This window comes from Chiloscyllium plagiosum, chromosome 24 (genome assembly GCF_004010195.1).
Source record: "Chiloscyllium plagiosum isolate BGI_BamShark_2017 chromosome 24, ASM401019v2, whole genome shotgun sequence".
Classification (NCBI taxonomy): domain Eukaryota; kingdom Metazoa; phylum Chordata; class Chondrichthyes; order Orectolobiformes; family Hemiscylliidae; genus Chiloscyllium; species Chiloscyllium plagiosum.
The window spans coordinates 52,780,425-52,799,001 of NC_057733.1; the positions used below are offsets into that span (position 1 = coordinate 52,780,425).

Sequence of the window (18,577 nt, forward strand, 5' to 3'; positions counted from 1 at the left end):
CATATGTTTTCCTTATTCCATTGTTTGCTCCCATCCTCCGCTTACGTCACTCATTTCCTTAAGACTGATCCCACAACTTCTGTTTATCCGGCCTTGTCCGTGACAAATGCCTATCTCTGGCCCCCATAAAGTTGTTTGACGTCATCTCACTGCAGATCACCGCTAGGCATATCCTTTCTTTATCAGCATTTATTCCTCTCTGGAGGCCACTCTGACCTTTATTACCTCTTTAATTAGGGTTTGTTCCTGTGTCCCCATACAAGTGGGAAAACAGATGTTTATACAGGCCTCTCTTCACAGCATTTTATCTAGTGCCTGTATTTCTACCATTGTTTTGTAATCACGTCTCATGCTGACATATTATTTTGTAACGGATTATATATTTCCTCATTCTTGCTAAGTCAGCTCTCGTCCGAAACAATCCCAAACTAATGTGAATTCATTTACTCTGTATCAGAACTTATAATTGCAGAAATAACATTAATTCACCTATATCCCACACCTCTGAACCCTTTCTATTTATATACAAGTCCAGATGCATTTTAGATGTTGTTAAAAAAAATCACACAACACCAGGTTATAGTCCAACAGGTTTATTTGGAAGTACTAGAGTGTTTCAGAGAGTTGCTCCTTCATCAGGTAGCTGTGGAGCAGGATCATAAGACACAGAGTTTATAGCAAAAGATCAGTGGCATGCAACTGAAACGATATATTGAACAAACCTACATTGTTGTTAAGCCTTTCATCTTTTAGAATGGGTTGCAGGTTTCGGCTTATTAATATGTAAATCCCAGAACTTTTTTCCAGTTGCATTCTTGAGATAACTTAAGGTTTTATATTAAAAAGGTGACAGCTCAGTTAAAAGTGTGAGGTTCGAGTCTGTTTGTATCTCAATCTTGAGTCAGACTGGTTCTATTTCCAAAGTAGAAATTTATAAAATGTTACATGGATTGACTGCTTGCATTGACTACCTGCAGATTGTGTGCTTTTTGAACAAAATAGAATGTATCTGCAATTTTAGATATTGTAACTGTACCAGTCACCACCACTTCCTCTGGCAGCTCATCCCATACATACATCACCCTCTGCATGAAAATGTTGTCCCTTAAGTCCCTTTTATCTTTCCCCTCTCGCTCTAAACCTATGCCTTCTAGCTCTGGAACCTCCCAGCCCAGGGAAAAGATTTTGTCTATTTATCCTATCCATGCCCCTCAATTTTATAAACCTCGATAAGGTCACCCCTCAGCCTCCAAAGCTCCAAGGAAAACAGCCCCAGCCTATTCAACCTCTCCTTATAGCTCAAATCCTTCAACCCTTGCTAACCAGTCTCCCATGGGGAACCTTGTTGAACATCTTACTGGAATCCATATAGATCACATCCACCGCTATGCCCTAATCAATTGTCTTTATTACTTATTCAAAAAAAAAATCAATCAAGTTTTGACACATGATTTCCCACTTACAAAGCCATGTTGACTATCCCTAATCAGTGCTGAAATTTTTAATCGACGTTTCGGGCATAAGCATCTGCAGTCCTCACTTTCTCCTATCCCTAATCAGTCCTTGCCTTTCCAAATACATGTATCATCCTGTCCCTCAGGATACCCTCCAATAACTTGCCCACCACCGATGTCAGGCTCACCGGTCTATTGTTCCCTGGCTTGTCCTTACCACCCTTCTTAAACAGTGGCACCACGTTAGCCAACCTCCAGTCTTCCAGCACCTCACCTGTGATTATTGACGATACAAATATCTCAGCAAGAGGCCCAGCAATCAGTTCTCGAGCTTCCCACAGAGTTCTAGGGTACACCTGATCAGGTCCTGGGGGTTTTTCAATGTTTATGTGTTTCAAGACATCCAGCATTTTCTCCTCTGTAATATGGACATTTGCAAGATGTCATCATCTATTTACCTACATTCTATATCTTCCATGCCCTTTTCCACAGTAAATACTGATACAAAATAGTCGTTTAATATCTCCCCCATCTGTTGTGGCTCCACACGAAGGCCACCTTGCTGATCTTTGAGGGGTCCTATTCACTCGCTAGTTATCCTTTTGTCCTTAATGTATTTGTAGAAACCCTTTGGATGCTCCTTAACTGTTTGTCAAAGCTATCTCCTGTCCCCTTTTTGCCCTCCTGATTTCCCTCTTAAGTGTATTCCTACAGCCGTTATACTTTGCTAAGGATTCACTCGATCTATCCTGTCTATACCTTACAATATGCTTCCTTCTTTTTCTTAACTAAACCCTCAATTTCTCTAATCATCCAGCGTTCCTTACACCTGCCAGTCTTTCCTTTCACCCCATCAGGAATATATAACAGGAATATGGGCGGCACGGTGGCACAGTGGTTAGCATTGCTGCCTCACAGCGCCAGAGACCCGGGTTCAATTCCCGCCTCAGGCAACTGTCTGTGTGGAGTTTGCACATTCTCCCTGTGTCTGCGTGGGTTTCCTCCGGGTGCTCCGGTTTCCTCCCACAATCCAAAAATGTGCAGGTCAGGTGAATTGGCCATGCTAAATTGCCCGTAGTGTTAGGTGAAGGGGTAAAGGTAGGGGAATGGGTCTGGGTGGGTTACGCTTCGGCAGGTCGGTGTGGACTTGTTGGGCCGAAGGGCCTGTTTCCACACTAAGTAATCTATATTGTCGCTGGACTCTCGCTATCTCATTTCTAAAGTCTTCCCATTTTCCAGCCATCCCTTTACCTGCGAACATCTACACCCCCCCCCCCCCCCAAATCAGCTTTTGAAAGTTTTTGCCCAATACCGTCAAAGTTAGCCTTCCTCCATGCTGAGGAAATAAACACAAAACATGTAACCAAGGACAACAAAATCACAACTGCTGCTCAAGGAGAATTCAACTTCGATCCACTTCGATAGATTAAAAACACTTTGATGTTTAAACTCTGACATTAGCCTCGGGCCTATTGTTCACTACACTTAAGATACTGCTGATTAAATGCTGCAGGATATCAAAGTTACCATTTAATGATGCAGGGAGCAATAATTACAGCAGTCACTTTGGGAGGAATGTGCATTAGCCTCCATGTCACTGCTCATCATAGCTGGCGACTTAAATTGTCTCCATTTCCAATGAGGGACTTGATTTTAAAAACCAAAGGCCTGACTTTGACTAGTGCCATTCTGGATAAACGGGGTGGATCTTGTTGGTCGGGGTCATCTATTCACCTGTGCATTTAGGTAGCGATATTTCTGTCCTAGCACTCAGTTTTTTTACCCCTTTGTGGGGTAAGTGGCCAGAATCTGAGAGAGCTGACAGCAGCAGAGTGTAGGTAACAACACGCTGGGTGCTCGGTGAATGGCTGGACCAAGGTACACTGTTTAAATCAGAGGCTTCAGGATGGAGAAAGAAACAGAAAGGAGTGTAAACATTCAAGGTTAGGTACAGAAAGAGAAGGAGAGAGATAGATAGATTTAACTCAGGGAGAGAAACAAAAGGCACAAAAGGAAAAGGATTTTCTTTTGAATTTGACATTTCGATTTACAGTGTACTTGCTGAAGGAATGAGAATCCTCAGTTTGAAATGGTTGTGCCTCTAGGTTGGGGAAGCATATCAGCAGTTATTAGAATGATCATAATGTCATGCACAGGACAGAATTTGATTGTTTAAAAAAAAAGACACTGTCAAAATACAAATATCAAACTTCAAAAAGGAAAACATTTATTCTACATTAGAAAAGGATCTAAAATCCTGCAAAACAGATTGAATAAGATATTAAATGGAGAATGCACCATGAAACAATCATCTCCCATTATTTTAATTCAAGATGTTGCTATTCACAGAAACGCCTAATTTTCCAGTAGACAACAGGTCCCTTCATTTGATCAGAGATGCAGTTTTCAGCAAATGTAAGTGAGCCGGACTGACTTAGACAAACTGTTAATGTCATTAGCACACATGGGAGTGTTCAGCAAATTCTGTCCAACTGTGAAATCCCTTAATGTTAGGCATTAGCCCAAATCCTTCCCTTTCCAGAATTACCCGGAGAGATGCATTCTGGAGATGTCAAGTCTCAAGACACTGACTACATGGTAACTTTTTGGAAAGTTCAAACTTCTATTGGACAATTAGCCTTAACCTGGAACCTTCTTTAAATGTACCCAACTCTGAGTTACAGTCAGAAACTTCAGAGCATTGTGATCTACATTTCTAAATAGATTTCAGGGATTAAATCCTGGCTACCGCTACCGTTCACATCACTATTACTGACCACACCCCACCCTTCCACCACTTTACTGCACTCTGCCCACCCCAGCCCAACTTCCTCACACTCCCCAGCCGACCCCTCCCGACCACCACTTCACTCCTCCCTCCCTGACCCCAGACACCCTCCCATTTCCCAACTGACATTCTCCCTGGAGTGCAGCAGTTACTGTTGTAAATGGGATTGGGAGGGTATCCAGCTGCATTGGAAGGCTTCCTGATCAGAAATGTTCTCTGCTTCCCGGAGGCCTGAACGGGAGGCTTGGGCCAGAAACACTGCAGTCCAGCCTCCTCTGGAGGGCACCAGTATCACATTCCAATTCGATTCACTCCTGTGTGATATCACGAAATGGCTGAAGGCACCGGATGCTGCAAAGGCTAAGGGCCCTGACAACATTCCGATAATAAACTGAACACACACCTCAGGAAGTATCGCACCCCTCGGCAAACTCAGAAGACAGCTACAACATCAGCATCTCCCTGACAACGTGGAAACCTGCCCAAGGTCTGTCCTGTACTCTAGCAGAAATGAAACATAAGGAAAGGATGGCCTGTATAACTGAAGCAGAGTATCGAAGGGGTCACATTGTGAATTCTCTGTACAATTCTGGTCTCCTTATTGAAGGGGGTAGAAGGCAGCAGACAGGCGGTTTGCTGATTTCAAACCAGAAATTAACAGGTTGCCTGATGAGACCAGGTTAGATAGACTTGTTTCCACTAGATTATAGAAGAGTGAGAGGTGATCCATTGAAGTGTACCAGATTCTGAACTGGTTTTGAAAAGGTGGCTATGGAAACCTGTTGCCTCTTGTTGGTGAGCTTGCAAGGGCCAATGTTTTAAAATCAGAGCTTTCCCTTTCAGGACTACAAATAGGATTCCCTTTCTGTCATGTTGGTCTCTTAATGGGAGTTCTGTTTCTCTCTCACTCTTCTCCAGAGACACTGCCAATCCTGCAGCATTTCACCAACATTTTCTGTTTGATTTCAGATTTCCAGCATCTGTAGTAGCTCCATTTTCTATCTATCGAATGGATAGATTTGTTTAGTTCAAGGAGTCGAGGGTTATTACGGGTAAATGGGACTATGGAATGCAAAATGCAGATAGACCAGCCATGATCCTGTGGGATGGTGCAGCAGGCTTGAGGGGCTGAATGGTCTCCTCCTCTACCTATTTCATGTGTTTGTATAGGTTGCTCAATGACTTCCCTGGAGCAATCCAGATCAGGAAATTCATGAAGGAAACGTCATACCATTTGACAGGAAGAATAAAAAGGAAGCCCACGATCTAAATTGTGGGCGGCACGGTGGCACAGTGGTTAGCACTGCTGCCTCACAGCGCCAGAGACCCGGGTTCAATTCCCGCCTCAGGCGACTGACTGTGTGGAGTTTGCACATTCTCCCCGTATCTGCGTGGGTTTCCTCCGGATGCTCCGGTTTCCTCCCACATTCCAAAAATGTGCAGGTCAGGTGAATTGGCCAGGCTAAATTGCCCCTAGTGTTAGGTAAGGGGTAAATGTAGGGGTATGGGTGGGTTGCGCTTCGGCGGGTCGGTGTGGACTTGTTGGGCCGAAGGGCCTGTTTCCACACTGTAACGCAATCTAATCTAATCTAATCTAATCTAATCTAAATGGCTACAGACCGCAGACCTCGGACATGCAGAGGGTTTGGAGCAATCTACTGCTGGAAGCACAAAACAGGAGTGTGCTGGTGCAGCAAGCTTTCCACCCACAGGATGGGGAGGGTCAGAAATGCACTCCCTGGGGGCTAGTGGAGGCAGGAAACCACACAACCTTTCAAAAAAAAAAGTGCTCGGATGTGCAATTGATATGTCCTAACGTTCAAGGTTATCCACCTATTGCTGGAAAAATGGGACTTTGTTGGTACAGACTCGATGGGCCTGTTTTGTGCTGTACGATTCTATGAAAGCTAACAGAACTTCTAACTTATCCTGGGGGCCCTTGAATGCAAAAGTAGGTGGTTCTGTTATAGTTGCACCAATGAGACCATACCTGGAACACTGGATAGTACTGATCGCCTTACCAATGGAAACGTGCTGGAAACAGGTCAATTGTGTTGTGTAGGTTCACTACACTAATACCGAGACTGGGTTTCACAAGGAGAGATTTGACAGCTCAGCCTTGTATGTGGAGTTTAGGAACGACTTGACTGACACACGATCCCAAAGGGGTGGAAGATGCTGCCTCCTCATGAGAGTGCATTTATTACGAGGGGTCACTTTTAAAACTCAAGGTTTGACCATTTAAAAGATAGATCAGGGGACTTTCTTATCCCTCAGAAGGTCATGAGTCTTTGGACAAAGTTAACAACCACACTACACCAGGTTACAGTCCAACAGGTTTATTTGGAAACACTAGCTTTTGGTGCAGTCACTGATGAGGGAGCAGCGCTCCGAAAGCTAGTGCTTCCAAACAAACCTGTTGGACTATAACCAGGTGTTGTGTGATTTTTAACTTTGTCCAAAATCTGAAATAAAAGAAAATGTTGGTGAAATGCTGCAGGATTGGCAGTGTCTCTGGAGAAGAGTGAGAGAGAAACAGAACTCCCATTAAGAGACCAACATGACTTCTTCAAATAGGATTCCCTTTCTGTCCTGAAAGGGAAAGCTCTGATTTTAAAACATTGGCCCTTGCAAGCTCACCAACAAGGAGGCAACAGGTTTCCGTAGCCACCTTTTCAAAACCAGTTCAGAATCTGGTACACTTCAACAGCACCTCCACATTATGCCTCTTTGGAACCCTCACTCAAACAAACAACGGTTAAAGCAAGGTCCTTAAAAGATTTTTAAAGTGGAGGCTAAATTCAGAGGGGCCATGATCTTATTCGATAGCCAATCAATCCACCAATGTTTCAGGTTACTCAACCACCACAACCCCAGCCCTTACCCTCAGTAGCATTCACAAACTCCACTTCCCAATGACTCTTGCCTCACACCCACCCCTTACCGCCGTTGCGCATCGCCAGCTTTTTGGCTATGGTAGGCATGTTAAACAGCACACCACAGTCAATGGCATTGTCTCTCTTTCCGAGCATAAGGTGGTACCCCTGACGGGAAAAGGAAGCAAGCAAGCAGAACGGATAGAGAGACCTCTCCATAGTCTTACTGAGGTGACAACGCTCTATCATGGGGCCAGCTACAATGAGAAAGCACTGAAGCCGGCATCGCCTGAAACATGCAGGAGAACAGAGATCATGCTTTATATCCACCAACTTCTACCCATCCTCATCCTGTTACAGCTGCTGATGGGGCGACACCCCTCCCCTCACCGAGGTGCTGCTTTCCTGCACCCCAGCTGCCTCAGGAGAAAGGGGAGCACTCCAGAGCTGTGACAGCCTCGATGGAAAATGCATTTCCCTTCTCTCTGACATTACAGCTGTCAGCTCAGATACTCACATGCACTAGAGATGGAGTGTAGAGTCGGGGGTCTGCACGTGGGTACTCAGAGAACGTAAAACAAACAGAACATAGAACAATACGCGCAGAACAGGCCCTTTGGGGCCCGATGTTGCACTGACCTGTGAACTATTCTAAGCCCATCCCTCTACACTACCCCTATCATCCATGTACTTATCAAAGGATTGTTTAAATCTCCCTAATGTGGCTGAGTTAGCTACATTGTCAGGCAGTGCATTCCACCCCCTTACCACTCTCTGAGTACAGAACCTGCCTCTGACATCTGTCTCAAATCTATCATCCCTCAGTTTGCAGCTATGCCCCCTCGTATAAGCCAATGTCATCATCCTAGGAAAATAAACTCTCACTGTCTATCAAATCCTCTGATCATCTTGCATGTCTCTATCAAATCCCCTCTTAGCCTTCTTCTCTCCAATGAGAACAGACCCAAGTCCCTCAGCCTTTCCTCACAAAACCTTCCCTCCAGACCAGGCAACAGCCTGGTAAATCTCCTCTGCACCTTTTCCATTGCTTCCACATCCTTCCTGTAATGGGGTGACCGGAACTGCACACAATATTCCAAGTGCAGCTGCACTAGCGTTTTGTATAGTTGTAGCATGACATCACGGCTCCGGAACTCAATCCCTCTACCAATAAAACCTAACACAGTGTATACCTTCTTAATAGCACTATCCACCTGGGTGGCAACTTTTAGGGATCTATGTACATGGACTCCAAGATCCCTCTGCACATCCACACTACCAAGAATCTTTCCATTGACCCAGTACTCTGCCTTCCTGTTATTCTTCCCAAAGTGAATCACCTCACATTTAGCTGCATTGAACTCCATTTGCCACGCCTCAGCCCAATTCTGCAGTTTATCTAAGTCCCCCTGCAACCTGCAACACTCTTCCATACTGTCCACTACTCCACTGACTTTAGTGTCGTCTGCAAACTTACTGACCCATCCACCTATGCCTGCGTCCAAGTCATTAATAAAAATGACAAACGGCAGTGGTCCCAAAACAGATCCTTGTGGCACACCACTAGTAACCGGACTCCAGGCTGAATATTTCCCATCAACTACCACTGGCTGTCTTCTTACAGAAAGCCAGTTTCTAATTCAAACGCTAAATTACCCTCAATTCCATGCCTCTGCATTTTCTCCAATAGCCTACCATGTGGAACCATATCAAAGGCTTTACTGAAGTTCATGTATACCACATCAACTGCCCTACCATCATCCACATGCTTGGTCACCTTCTCAAAAAACTCCATCAGGTTTGAGAGACATGACCTGCCCTTGACAAAACCATGTTGGCTATCTGCAATCAAATTGTTGCTTGTGAGATGATTATAAATACTTTCTCTTACAATCCTTTCCAAAACTTTTCCCACAACAGAAGGTTCACTGGTCTATAATTACCTGAGTCATCTCTACTGCCTTTCTTGAACAAAGGTACAACATTTGCAATCCTCCAGTCCTCTGGTACTAAACCCGTAGACAATGATGACAGGAGACTTATCTACTTTCATACCTTCTAGAATTGAGAACACCTCCTCCTCAATAACCTCAATCCTTTCTAGTCTAATAGCCATATCGCAATCTTCTGTGGCACATACCTATCCCTTTCCATTGCTAAACTAAACATAACTGAATTATGGTCACTCTCTTCAAAGTGCTGACCTACAACTAAATCGAACACCTGGCTGGCTCATTACCAAACATCAGATCCAATGTGGCCTCCCCTCTTATCGGCCCTTCGACATACTGTGTCAGGAAACCTTACTGCACACATTCGACAAAAACTGATCCATCCGACGTACTAGAGTTATAGCATTTCCAGTTAATGTTGGGGAAGTTAAAGTCCCCCTTAATGACCACCCGGTTCCTTTCACTCCTGCCCAAAATCGTTTTGCCGATCCTCTCCTCCACATCCTTGGAACTCTGCGGAGGCCTATAAAAAACTCTCAGTGTGACCTCTTCTCTCCTGTCTCTAATCTCAGCCCATACCACCTCAGTAGACAAGTCCTCGTCGAAAAGTTCTTTCAGCCACCGTTATACTGTCCTTGAGTAACAAAGTCACATTTCCTCTTCTTTTACCACCTCCCCTGATCTTAATGAAATATCTAAACCCTGGAACCTGCAACATCTATTCCTGACCCTGCTCTCTCCATGTCGCCGAAATGGCCACAACATCGAAGTCACTGAACAAATACTAACTGCAGCCACACCAGGAGAAAGAGGCAATTAATGAGTCGACTCTCCAGAGACTGGGCTCACTGTGGGATTTTTAGAGAGGGCAGCAAGGTTGCTCAGTGAGGGGTGGCACAGTGACTCAGTGGTCAGCACTGCTGCCTCACAGCACTAGGGACCAGGGTTCAATAACATGCTCAGGTGACTGTCTCTGTGGAGTTTACACATTCTCTCTGTCTGCATGGGTTTCCTCCAGGTACTCCAACAGTCTAAAGATGTACAAGTTAGGTGGACTGGCCATGGGACATTGCCAATAGTGTCCAGGGATGTGCAGGCTAGATGGGTTAGCCACAGGAAATACAGAGTTACAGGGGTGGGGTGGGTGCTCTTTGAAAGGTTGGTGTCAACTTGATGGGCTGAACAGCCTGCTTCCACACTGTAGGGATTCTGTAATTCTGAGTGGGAGTGGTGTTGGTGGCTCAGAGGAGAAAGATGCTGTCGGTATTAATAGATTGCCAGCCTTCTATCACTAGCTATAGTGCAGCTTATGGTAACCACTGCAGTACAGGCAGGACACACCCAACAACTCAGGACTGCAGACAAAACTCAGGTAGGCGTCTAGCTTTCACATGTACTGACCCATACAGTGATTCAGTAGCAGCTCAGCACCACCTCGTCAAGGGCAAGCAGGGAACCACAATATGGACCACAACTACTGGCTCTTCCCCATCCCTCTCCAAATTCCCCTCTAATTGAGAAGAGAGGTCTTTCAGTTTGGCACCAGGTAGGCAACAGAGCCTTCAGGACTGTCTTTGTTACAGAGAATAGTGTCCACACCCTAGCTATGCTGTCCCCTATTCCTACACCACGTCCCTTTACTCCGTTTCAATAGCACCATGGGCAGAGTGTGGTGTTCAGCTCGCTCTCCCTCTTCTCCACTGCTGTAATGCCATTAATGAGGTAGTGACGATATATCCACGTTATGCTGTTAGGGTTACTTTAGGGCTCTTTGTCATAGGTGTCCTCTTCTGTGCTTTGCATTCTCATGTGGTCTCTCCTGCCAGCACATCTGCTCTAGTGCTTATCCCTAGTTCCAGCCCTCGCTCCTGATGTTGCTTCAGTCCTAGGCCTCAGCTCCCCCTGCATTCCACCCTCCCACAGCCTGCCCTGCCCCACACAGCCCCAGGCTTCCCCGGTATTTGCTGCTGACTCCCTCTCTGAGCTCACACGGATGCTGTGGGCTCCACCCAGTGGCAGATGTAATTCTGTGCAAGTAGCTCTGCTCCCTACACCCATCTGTCACTAGATGGAGCCTGATCAATTGAACTACAGTACAGTCAAGGGGAGTGGTATTTTCAGAAATATATTCTGTATTTAATTTTGCAAGTTATTTCAGCTAGGAACTCAGTGCTGTATATATGGTGAAATTAAAGGTAAAGTCATCATAATCTTACGCTCACATTCGAGAGAGTGTTAAAAATCACACAACACCAGGTTGGAATCCAACAGGTTTATTTGGAAGCACTAGCTTTCGGAACGCTGCTCCTCCATCAGGTGGTTGTGGAGCTACCTAATCGAGGAGTGGCGCTCTGAAAGCTAGTGCTTCCAAATAAACCTGTTGGACTATAACCAGGTGTTGTGAGATTTTTAACTTTGTCCACCCTAGTCCAACACCAGCTCCTCCAATTCATTAGAGAGGGAAAGGAGGTGAGAGGACTGGTGGTGGTTGAACCAGAGGGTCACCGTACATCAGGCGAGGGGAGAAGTTGAGAAGGAGGGTCCTTCATGGTCATAACATCAGCCAGTGCAGGAATTGAACCCAAGCGGTTGGCATCACCGTGGTAGTGAAGATGTACCATCGCTGAACAGAAAGAGGAGATTGTTGATTCTTATACAACTGGTCACTGATATAATTGCTAACCATAAACTGTCTTTAAGTACCATCAGTTAATTACAGATCTTTGAAATCCTTTTGATTTCTCTGTAAAACAGACTCTTGAAGTCAAGATTCTCCTTTTATAAAGTTTCCCATTATGTCTTTTTTTGGAAAAAAGGAAAGTTGGGCTTTAGTAGCTGAAACATTTTCAAGTTTGGTTCCCTAACCTTCTCCCTCCTAGCTCCACTTGATTCCCATCACTCTCTCAATATTTATTTTGTCAATTTAATTAGGAACACCGTTCCTCTGGACTTCCTTCTCTATCTTTAAAAGTGTCCCCCAAACATTCTCCATTTAATAAACCAAACGACGGCCGATGCTGCAAATCTGAAACAAAACCAGAAATTGCTGGAGTGTTAATGTTTCGGGTGCAGTGACCCTTCTTCAGAACCTTGAAGAGTCACTGGACTGTCAGCATCAACTCTTTTCTCTTCACGGATGCTGCCAAACCTGCTGAGTTTCTCCAGCAATTCATTTTTTTCTTAAAAAAAAAAGTTTGGCCCATTCTTCCCATGACAAGAATTATGACTGAAGAAACTAGTAACTTAAACATAATCAGAATCATAGAGCACTGAAACACACCCTTCAGTCCAACCAGTCCAAGCCAAACAATTCTAAACTGAAGTAGTCCCACCTGCCTGTTCCTCGTCTGTGTCCCTCAACAACCTTGCCCATTCATGTACTTAGGGGAGAAAGTGAGGTCTGCAGATGCTGGAGATCAGAGATGGAAATGTGTTGCTGGAAAAGGCAGCATCTAGGGAACAGGAGAATCGACGTTTCGGGCATTAGCCCTTCTTCAGGAATGATCATGTACTTATCCAAATGTCTTTTAAACACTAATTGTACTCACATCCGTCACTTCCTCAGGATGTTTGTTCCATACACTAAACACCTTGTGTTAAACATTTGCCTCACGTCTTTTTTGAAAATCTTTCTCCTCTCACCTTAAATATGTAGCCCCTCGTCTTGAAATCCCCCATCCAAGGGGACAGACAACTACCATTAACTCTCATTACTTTATAAACTACTATCAGGTCACCTTTCGACCTTCTACACTCCAGTCAAAAAAGTCCCAGCCTTTCTTTATAACTCAAACCTTCTATCCCAGGGAATCTCTTCTGGCCCCTCTCCTGTTTTCTAATACCCTTCCTATAACTGGGTGACCAGAACTGGACGTAGCTCATTCTTTCTTGGGATGTTAAAACTATGGATTTCTCAGCTCTCCATTCTCTTAACCCTAGAGCTTGCATGTCCCTCTCATATTTGGTTAGGTTTTAGGTCAGAGGTCTCAACAGTTATGACACACCTGGTAATTTTTTTTTATTAATGTGGCACAAGTTGGAACATTAACATATGTGCAAAATTAATGTTGTCAAAGAACATCTTTGAATGTTTTATATATAGTACTTATATATTAAACTATATCTCCTTTGACACAAACAGGAAGATGTCTCTCAAGATTATTCTGCCATTTAACTAGATCACAGTTGATCTTCATCGCCACGTCCCAGCCTTTACTACAGATCAAGGGATCACCCCTCAATCATTACCATCACCCAGGAAACACCCAAGTTCCATTGAAACTGGGGAAGATCACACACCTCAAGCTCACCAGGCGATCTGAGAATGTGTACACAGTGGGAAAAGTATGAACAAAACTTGGATTTTCAACATAAAAAGCCAAGCAGTGACTTGATAAAAGCTTAAAGATTATGAAAGGGCTTTACAGTGAAGATAGCTTTCACTTCTGGGGGAAGACCAGGACTAGGGATTATAAATGCAGAAATATTCGGTAATAAATCAAATAGGAAATAAAGGAGAACATTAATTAAAGTAAATGTTGAGAATGTAGAACAGTTACCAAGTAGGACAGGTCAGACAAATCACAGGTGCATTGGAGGGGAAGCTGAATAAATACATGAGGCAAGAAGCAATATTCTAACAGTGTTTGAGGAGTTGGAGTGTTAGGAGGCTTCTGTAAAACTCTCACACAGCATGTGGGTGGCACTGACTGGGCCAGCACTTATTGGGCATCCTTAAGAGCCTAGAGGGAGTGAAATATCAACCTCATTGCTCTGGGTCTGGAGTCACATGTAGGCCAGATGCAGAAAGGATGGCAGGTTTCCTTCCCTAAAGGACATGAATGAACCAGATGAGATTTGGTAACAGCCGACAATGGTTGCCATTTTGCTAACTTTTATTTCATGTTTTCATTGATTTCAAATTGAACCATCTGCTGTGATTGGAATCAAACCCATGCCTCCAGATCATTTGCCTGGGTCTCTGGATTACTCGTGAATATCACTTTTCCACTTCACCCTCCTGCTTACAGTAGCATGAACACAGTGGCTACAAGAGCAGGTCAGAGGTGAGGAAGACTGCAATGTGTAACTCACCCGACTCTCCAAAACCTGTCCATCATCTACAAGGCACAAGTCAGGAGTGTAATGGAATACTCCCCCACTTGCCTGGATGGGGGCAGCTCCAACAACACTCAAGAAACTCAACACCGTCCAGGACAAAGCAGCCCCTCAATTGGCACCACATCCACTCCCTCCACCACCGATGCTCAGGAGAAGAGTGTACTATCTACAAGATGCACTGCAGAAATTCACCAAAGATCCTACCTTTCAAACTATGTCCACTTCCATCTAGAAGTACAAGGGCAGCAAATACATGGGAACACCACCCCTACAAGTTCCCCTCCACACCATTCACCACCCTGATTTGGAAGTATATCATCACTCCTTCCGTGTCGCTAGGTCAAAATCCTGGAATTGCCTCTAAGGGCATTGTGGGTTAACCCCTAGCAGGTGGACCACGGCAGTTGAAGGTGACAGCTCACCCCCACCTTAAGGGAAACTATGGATGGACAATAAATACTGGCCCAGCCAGTGACAGCGAGGTCCCACAAACAAACACAAAATACATATGGTTCAGTTGTACCAAATGGCCCATTCGTCTGCTGTAAATACTAACCATCTGAGAAAAGTTCAGGTGAAGTCACATCACAAGTCAAGTAGAACAAAAGGAAGGTCAAACCACAGATAAACCCAATACAATGAACGAGAATCCCTGAACTTCAAATGGTTTCACAGGAGACAGTGGTGACAGGTGGATTAGCGAAAGGCAAAGTGATAGAAATCCATTTGAATGCCGAAGAGCTGTTACTGCTTCTGCAAACATGGGTCTTAGAGCATTCAGAAACAGCTTTAGTTACAAGTTTGCTGAGGATTTAACTGCAGTGAAATCAAAGTTCAGGTGGGCACCAAGGGGAAACTGCATCCTGTATAACTATATCAAAATGTAATCACTAATAACTCCACAGCTATTCCGGAACAATTACCTCCAATTTCAAGGCCAACTTTTAGCATATTCTGACATTATACAACAACAGATCTACCCGTATGATCAGGTTGAAACCCACAGGATTAATTACAAAATTAACATCCTACTGCCCTGCTCCCACTGGGGGAAGGAGACGCTATAGGGAGATACATAGTAGTAGTAAACTCAATTTCTGAGCCTGGATCTACATTTAAATAAGTTTCTAGGTTGTAGTAGAGAGGGAGAGATTGCTGCATGTCAGGCATGGTTCACGGGAGACAAAGCAAACAAAGATATTCAAACTCACTTTACAGATCAGAGTACACAATTCACATTCCAGTGCACCACTGAGGGAATACTGCACTGCTTGAGGTGCTGGGTGCAGAGGCGTCCTAGGTTAATGTTGACTCCTCAATCTAATTAAAAACAGGTTATATAGTTGGAGATCTGGTTGTGTGTCAACTAGCGGCAGTGCGTCATGCACTGCAACTGAGACTATACTTCTAAAAAAAATACTAAATTAAAAAACTCAAAAGAACTGCAGATGCTAGAAATCAGAATCAAAAAACAGAAGTTGCTGGAAAAGCTCAGCAGGTCTGGCACCATCAGTGGAGAGAAACCAGAGTTAACGTTTCAGGTCAGTGACCCTTCCTCAGGAAAAAGGGTCACCGCACCTCGAAACGTTCACTGTGATTTCTCGCCACCAATGCTACCAGACCTGCTGAGCTTTTCCAGCAATTTCTGTTTTTGATTACATTTGATCAGAGCAGTTCTTTTTTTGGGGGGGGGGGGGCAGTGGGAAGAGGGGGGTCTGTGTTTGCAAATTGCTCAGGGCAAGAGATTACCTGCTCGGACAGGGCTCTGGAGGAGGTTCGGAGGGTTAAGGCCCAGATGGACAGAGGTGCTGGCCTTGCTGAGGTCCATTGGGGGTCCGTGGGAGGCAGCAGGCGACTGTAAGGGTGGGTGCTGCTGGCCGGACTCCTGCTGCTGGGATGGACTTGGTGGGATTCCATTCTCGGACAGGAACTCCTCGAGATCCATATACTCCAGTTGGAAGGTATCCCCATCATAAGGCAATGTCTTGTCCCACAGTGTGGGTCCCAGGAAAGCTAACTGTGGGACTGTGCTTCCTGCAGCCTCATCTTCCAGCTGTTTCTCCTTCTCTTCTTTGTTGAAACCTTCAAAAAGATGAAAAACCGGTAATCTTAGTTGCAAAACAAAAAAAAAAAACAAATAAGACATTTCCTGTTGTGATCTTTGCACCCATGCTCATACACTTCCCTCCCATTGCCCTCTCGGGAGGCAGGAACCAGAGAGAAAGTGCTTAGAGGAACATCCAACTAAAAGGGATCACCTCCAGATAGACTGGTAGAACTGTTAGAGCACAGGCCATTCAACCGTTGGATCTGTCCTTGCCCTCTGCAACAGCAACTCCCCTCATCTCACTCACCTGCCTCTTCCTCCAGCATTGCAACTGATATTGAAACAATTCTCTTAAAAGCCACTTGAAGAACTCAATCCACTTCCATGACTGTGTATGCCAGATCCCCACTTGTTGCACAAAAGAATTTTGCCTCATGTCACTGTCACAATCAACCTTAAACTTATGCCCTCTGGTTCCTGACACCGCACCCCCCCACCCCACCAATGGGAGCAGTCTCTCCCCACCTACTGCTATTCACACCCTTCATGATTGAGGAAGCTCAGTCAAATCCGAACTATTCTCTTCTCCTGGAGTAACAGCTGGAGGTTCTCCAACCTTGCCACATCACTGATCGCTGGAGCCATTCTCTCAATGCCCATGCACTTGTCCTATAAGGTGGTGCCCAGAACTGGATGGAATGCTCCATTTGAAGCTAAGCTAGTGTTTCATACAGGTTTGTCATAACTTCAGTGAGCTCCTTCTGAAACGGGCTTCAGAAAAGCAGACTGGCTGTTTGTATTGAGGTTGAACAGTGAATCATGACTCTATCCTGATCCACAGATGTGGTATAGTTGGATTACAGTATGCTGTACAGTTGCAGTCCTCAGGATCCCACCAGGTAACAGGATTACAGCCCAGTCAAAGCTCACACTGCGTAATGGGTTATGGTCCTGTATGGGCTCACGGAGGGTCATTTTGGCCGTCCAATGAAAATGGGCACTACATGGGTACGATGCTAATGACACATTTGTTTGATGTTTGAATTTAGCTCAATTTTGATTGAAAATATCTTAACGTATTAAATCAGAGTCCTAATGATTTATTGGTGCAATGGTTGTGGTATTGGTTGGACTCCTCAAAGCCACTTTCTGTGGAGAGATGGATTGCTTATGATGACACAGTAGAACGTTACAATGTGGCTCCAGCATCAGACAGCAGGGCACAGAGTCTCCGGGGCAGCACTGGGGAAAGAGGGAAGTCCTGTAGCTGAGGTAGGTCCCACCTCACGGTTCTGCGTCTCCTTCTCCTCAGTTGGTCTCACTCACATCTTATAGGACAGTGAGATTTTCCAGACCTGTGGAAATTGTCCATGACCAAACACTCCCCTCTTCCCCTCCATATTCCCTCAAGCTGGAGTAGCACAATTTAATCTTTTTTCAGGTGAGGTTCTCAGAGACGTTCCCAGAATAAATATTGCCAGAATGTTGGTGAAGTCTTGACCAAGTTTTCCAGAGGGTCTCCTGATGTGTTTCAGGATCCTGTTCCCTCAATCCAGCAGCAGTGACTCGGAATGGTGAGGATCCCAGTCAGTAACATCAACACTGTTTATTCCCAAACCCCTGGGCACCATTAGCAGAGGGAGCTAACAGTCACAATGCCTGACAGTTTCTGGCAGACATTACTAGTGAAAATCAGCTGGTTAACAATCTTCTGGGCACCATTCCTGGCACTAACCTGAACTCCTTTACCAAGGTGCTGCCTGACACTAAACCCTGATTAATTTCAGATGAAGAATTCAGCTTAGGCACCTGACAAGTTCAGTTTTAAGCACTGCCCTGCAACAGGACCACAGTACTGTATACATAGCAGCATAGCCCAGGACTACAATCACACTATAATATGATGGCTCTCTACTACATACTATATCATTGTCACATTATTGTCCCCAGTTACCAGCACATTTTACTGCAGTTAATTGCAGAATTCCCCCATTCCATCAGAATGTGCTGAGGAACCGCTCACTGCCCGAGGCTCTACTCACTCACTCTGCCACAGCCTCATTGTCTGGTCTGGTCTGGTCTGGTCTGGTCTGGGCTGCCAGTGGGTCATTTACTGCAGTGGATCCCTCTACACCATCTGAGCTAGCTCATTTCAAACACCCTAAGCCCCACTGCCTGCTCTCTTCTCCCTCTCCCTCTCTGTTCACTCACTCTCTCATCATCCTGGTCCTTCTCAGTTTACCCCAATGCCCCATCTGGTTTCTTCCTATTCACATCTCCTTCAAAACCTGAAGACTTGCCCCTCCCTCAGGCCCCTGCCCCCTCTCGTGCACCCGTTT

At 45.0% G+C, this 18,577-nt stretch overlaps 1 protein-coding gene across 2 annotated transcripts in view; it reads right to left on the reverse strand.

Moving 5' to 3' along the window:
• Positions 1-18,577, reverse strand: part of LOC122562309 (hepatic leukemia factor-like) — a 49,835-nt gene that overhangs the window by 29,855 nt on the left and 1,403 nt on the right. For both annotated transcript variants that reach the window (XM_043715162.1, XM_043715161.1), the window contains exon 2: positions 15,941-16,273. In XM_043715162.1, coding sequence (XP_043571097.1) covers positions 15,941-16,273 — 333 coding nt within the window. The remainder of the gene's footprint in view (positions 1-15,940; positions 16,274-18,577) is intronic.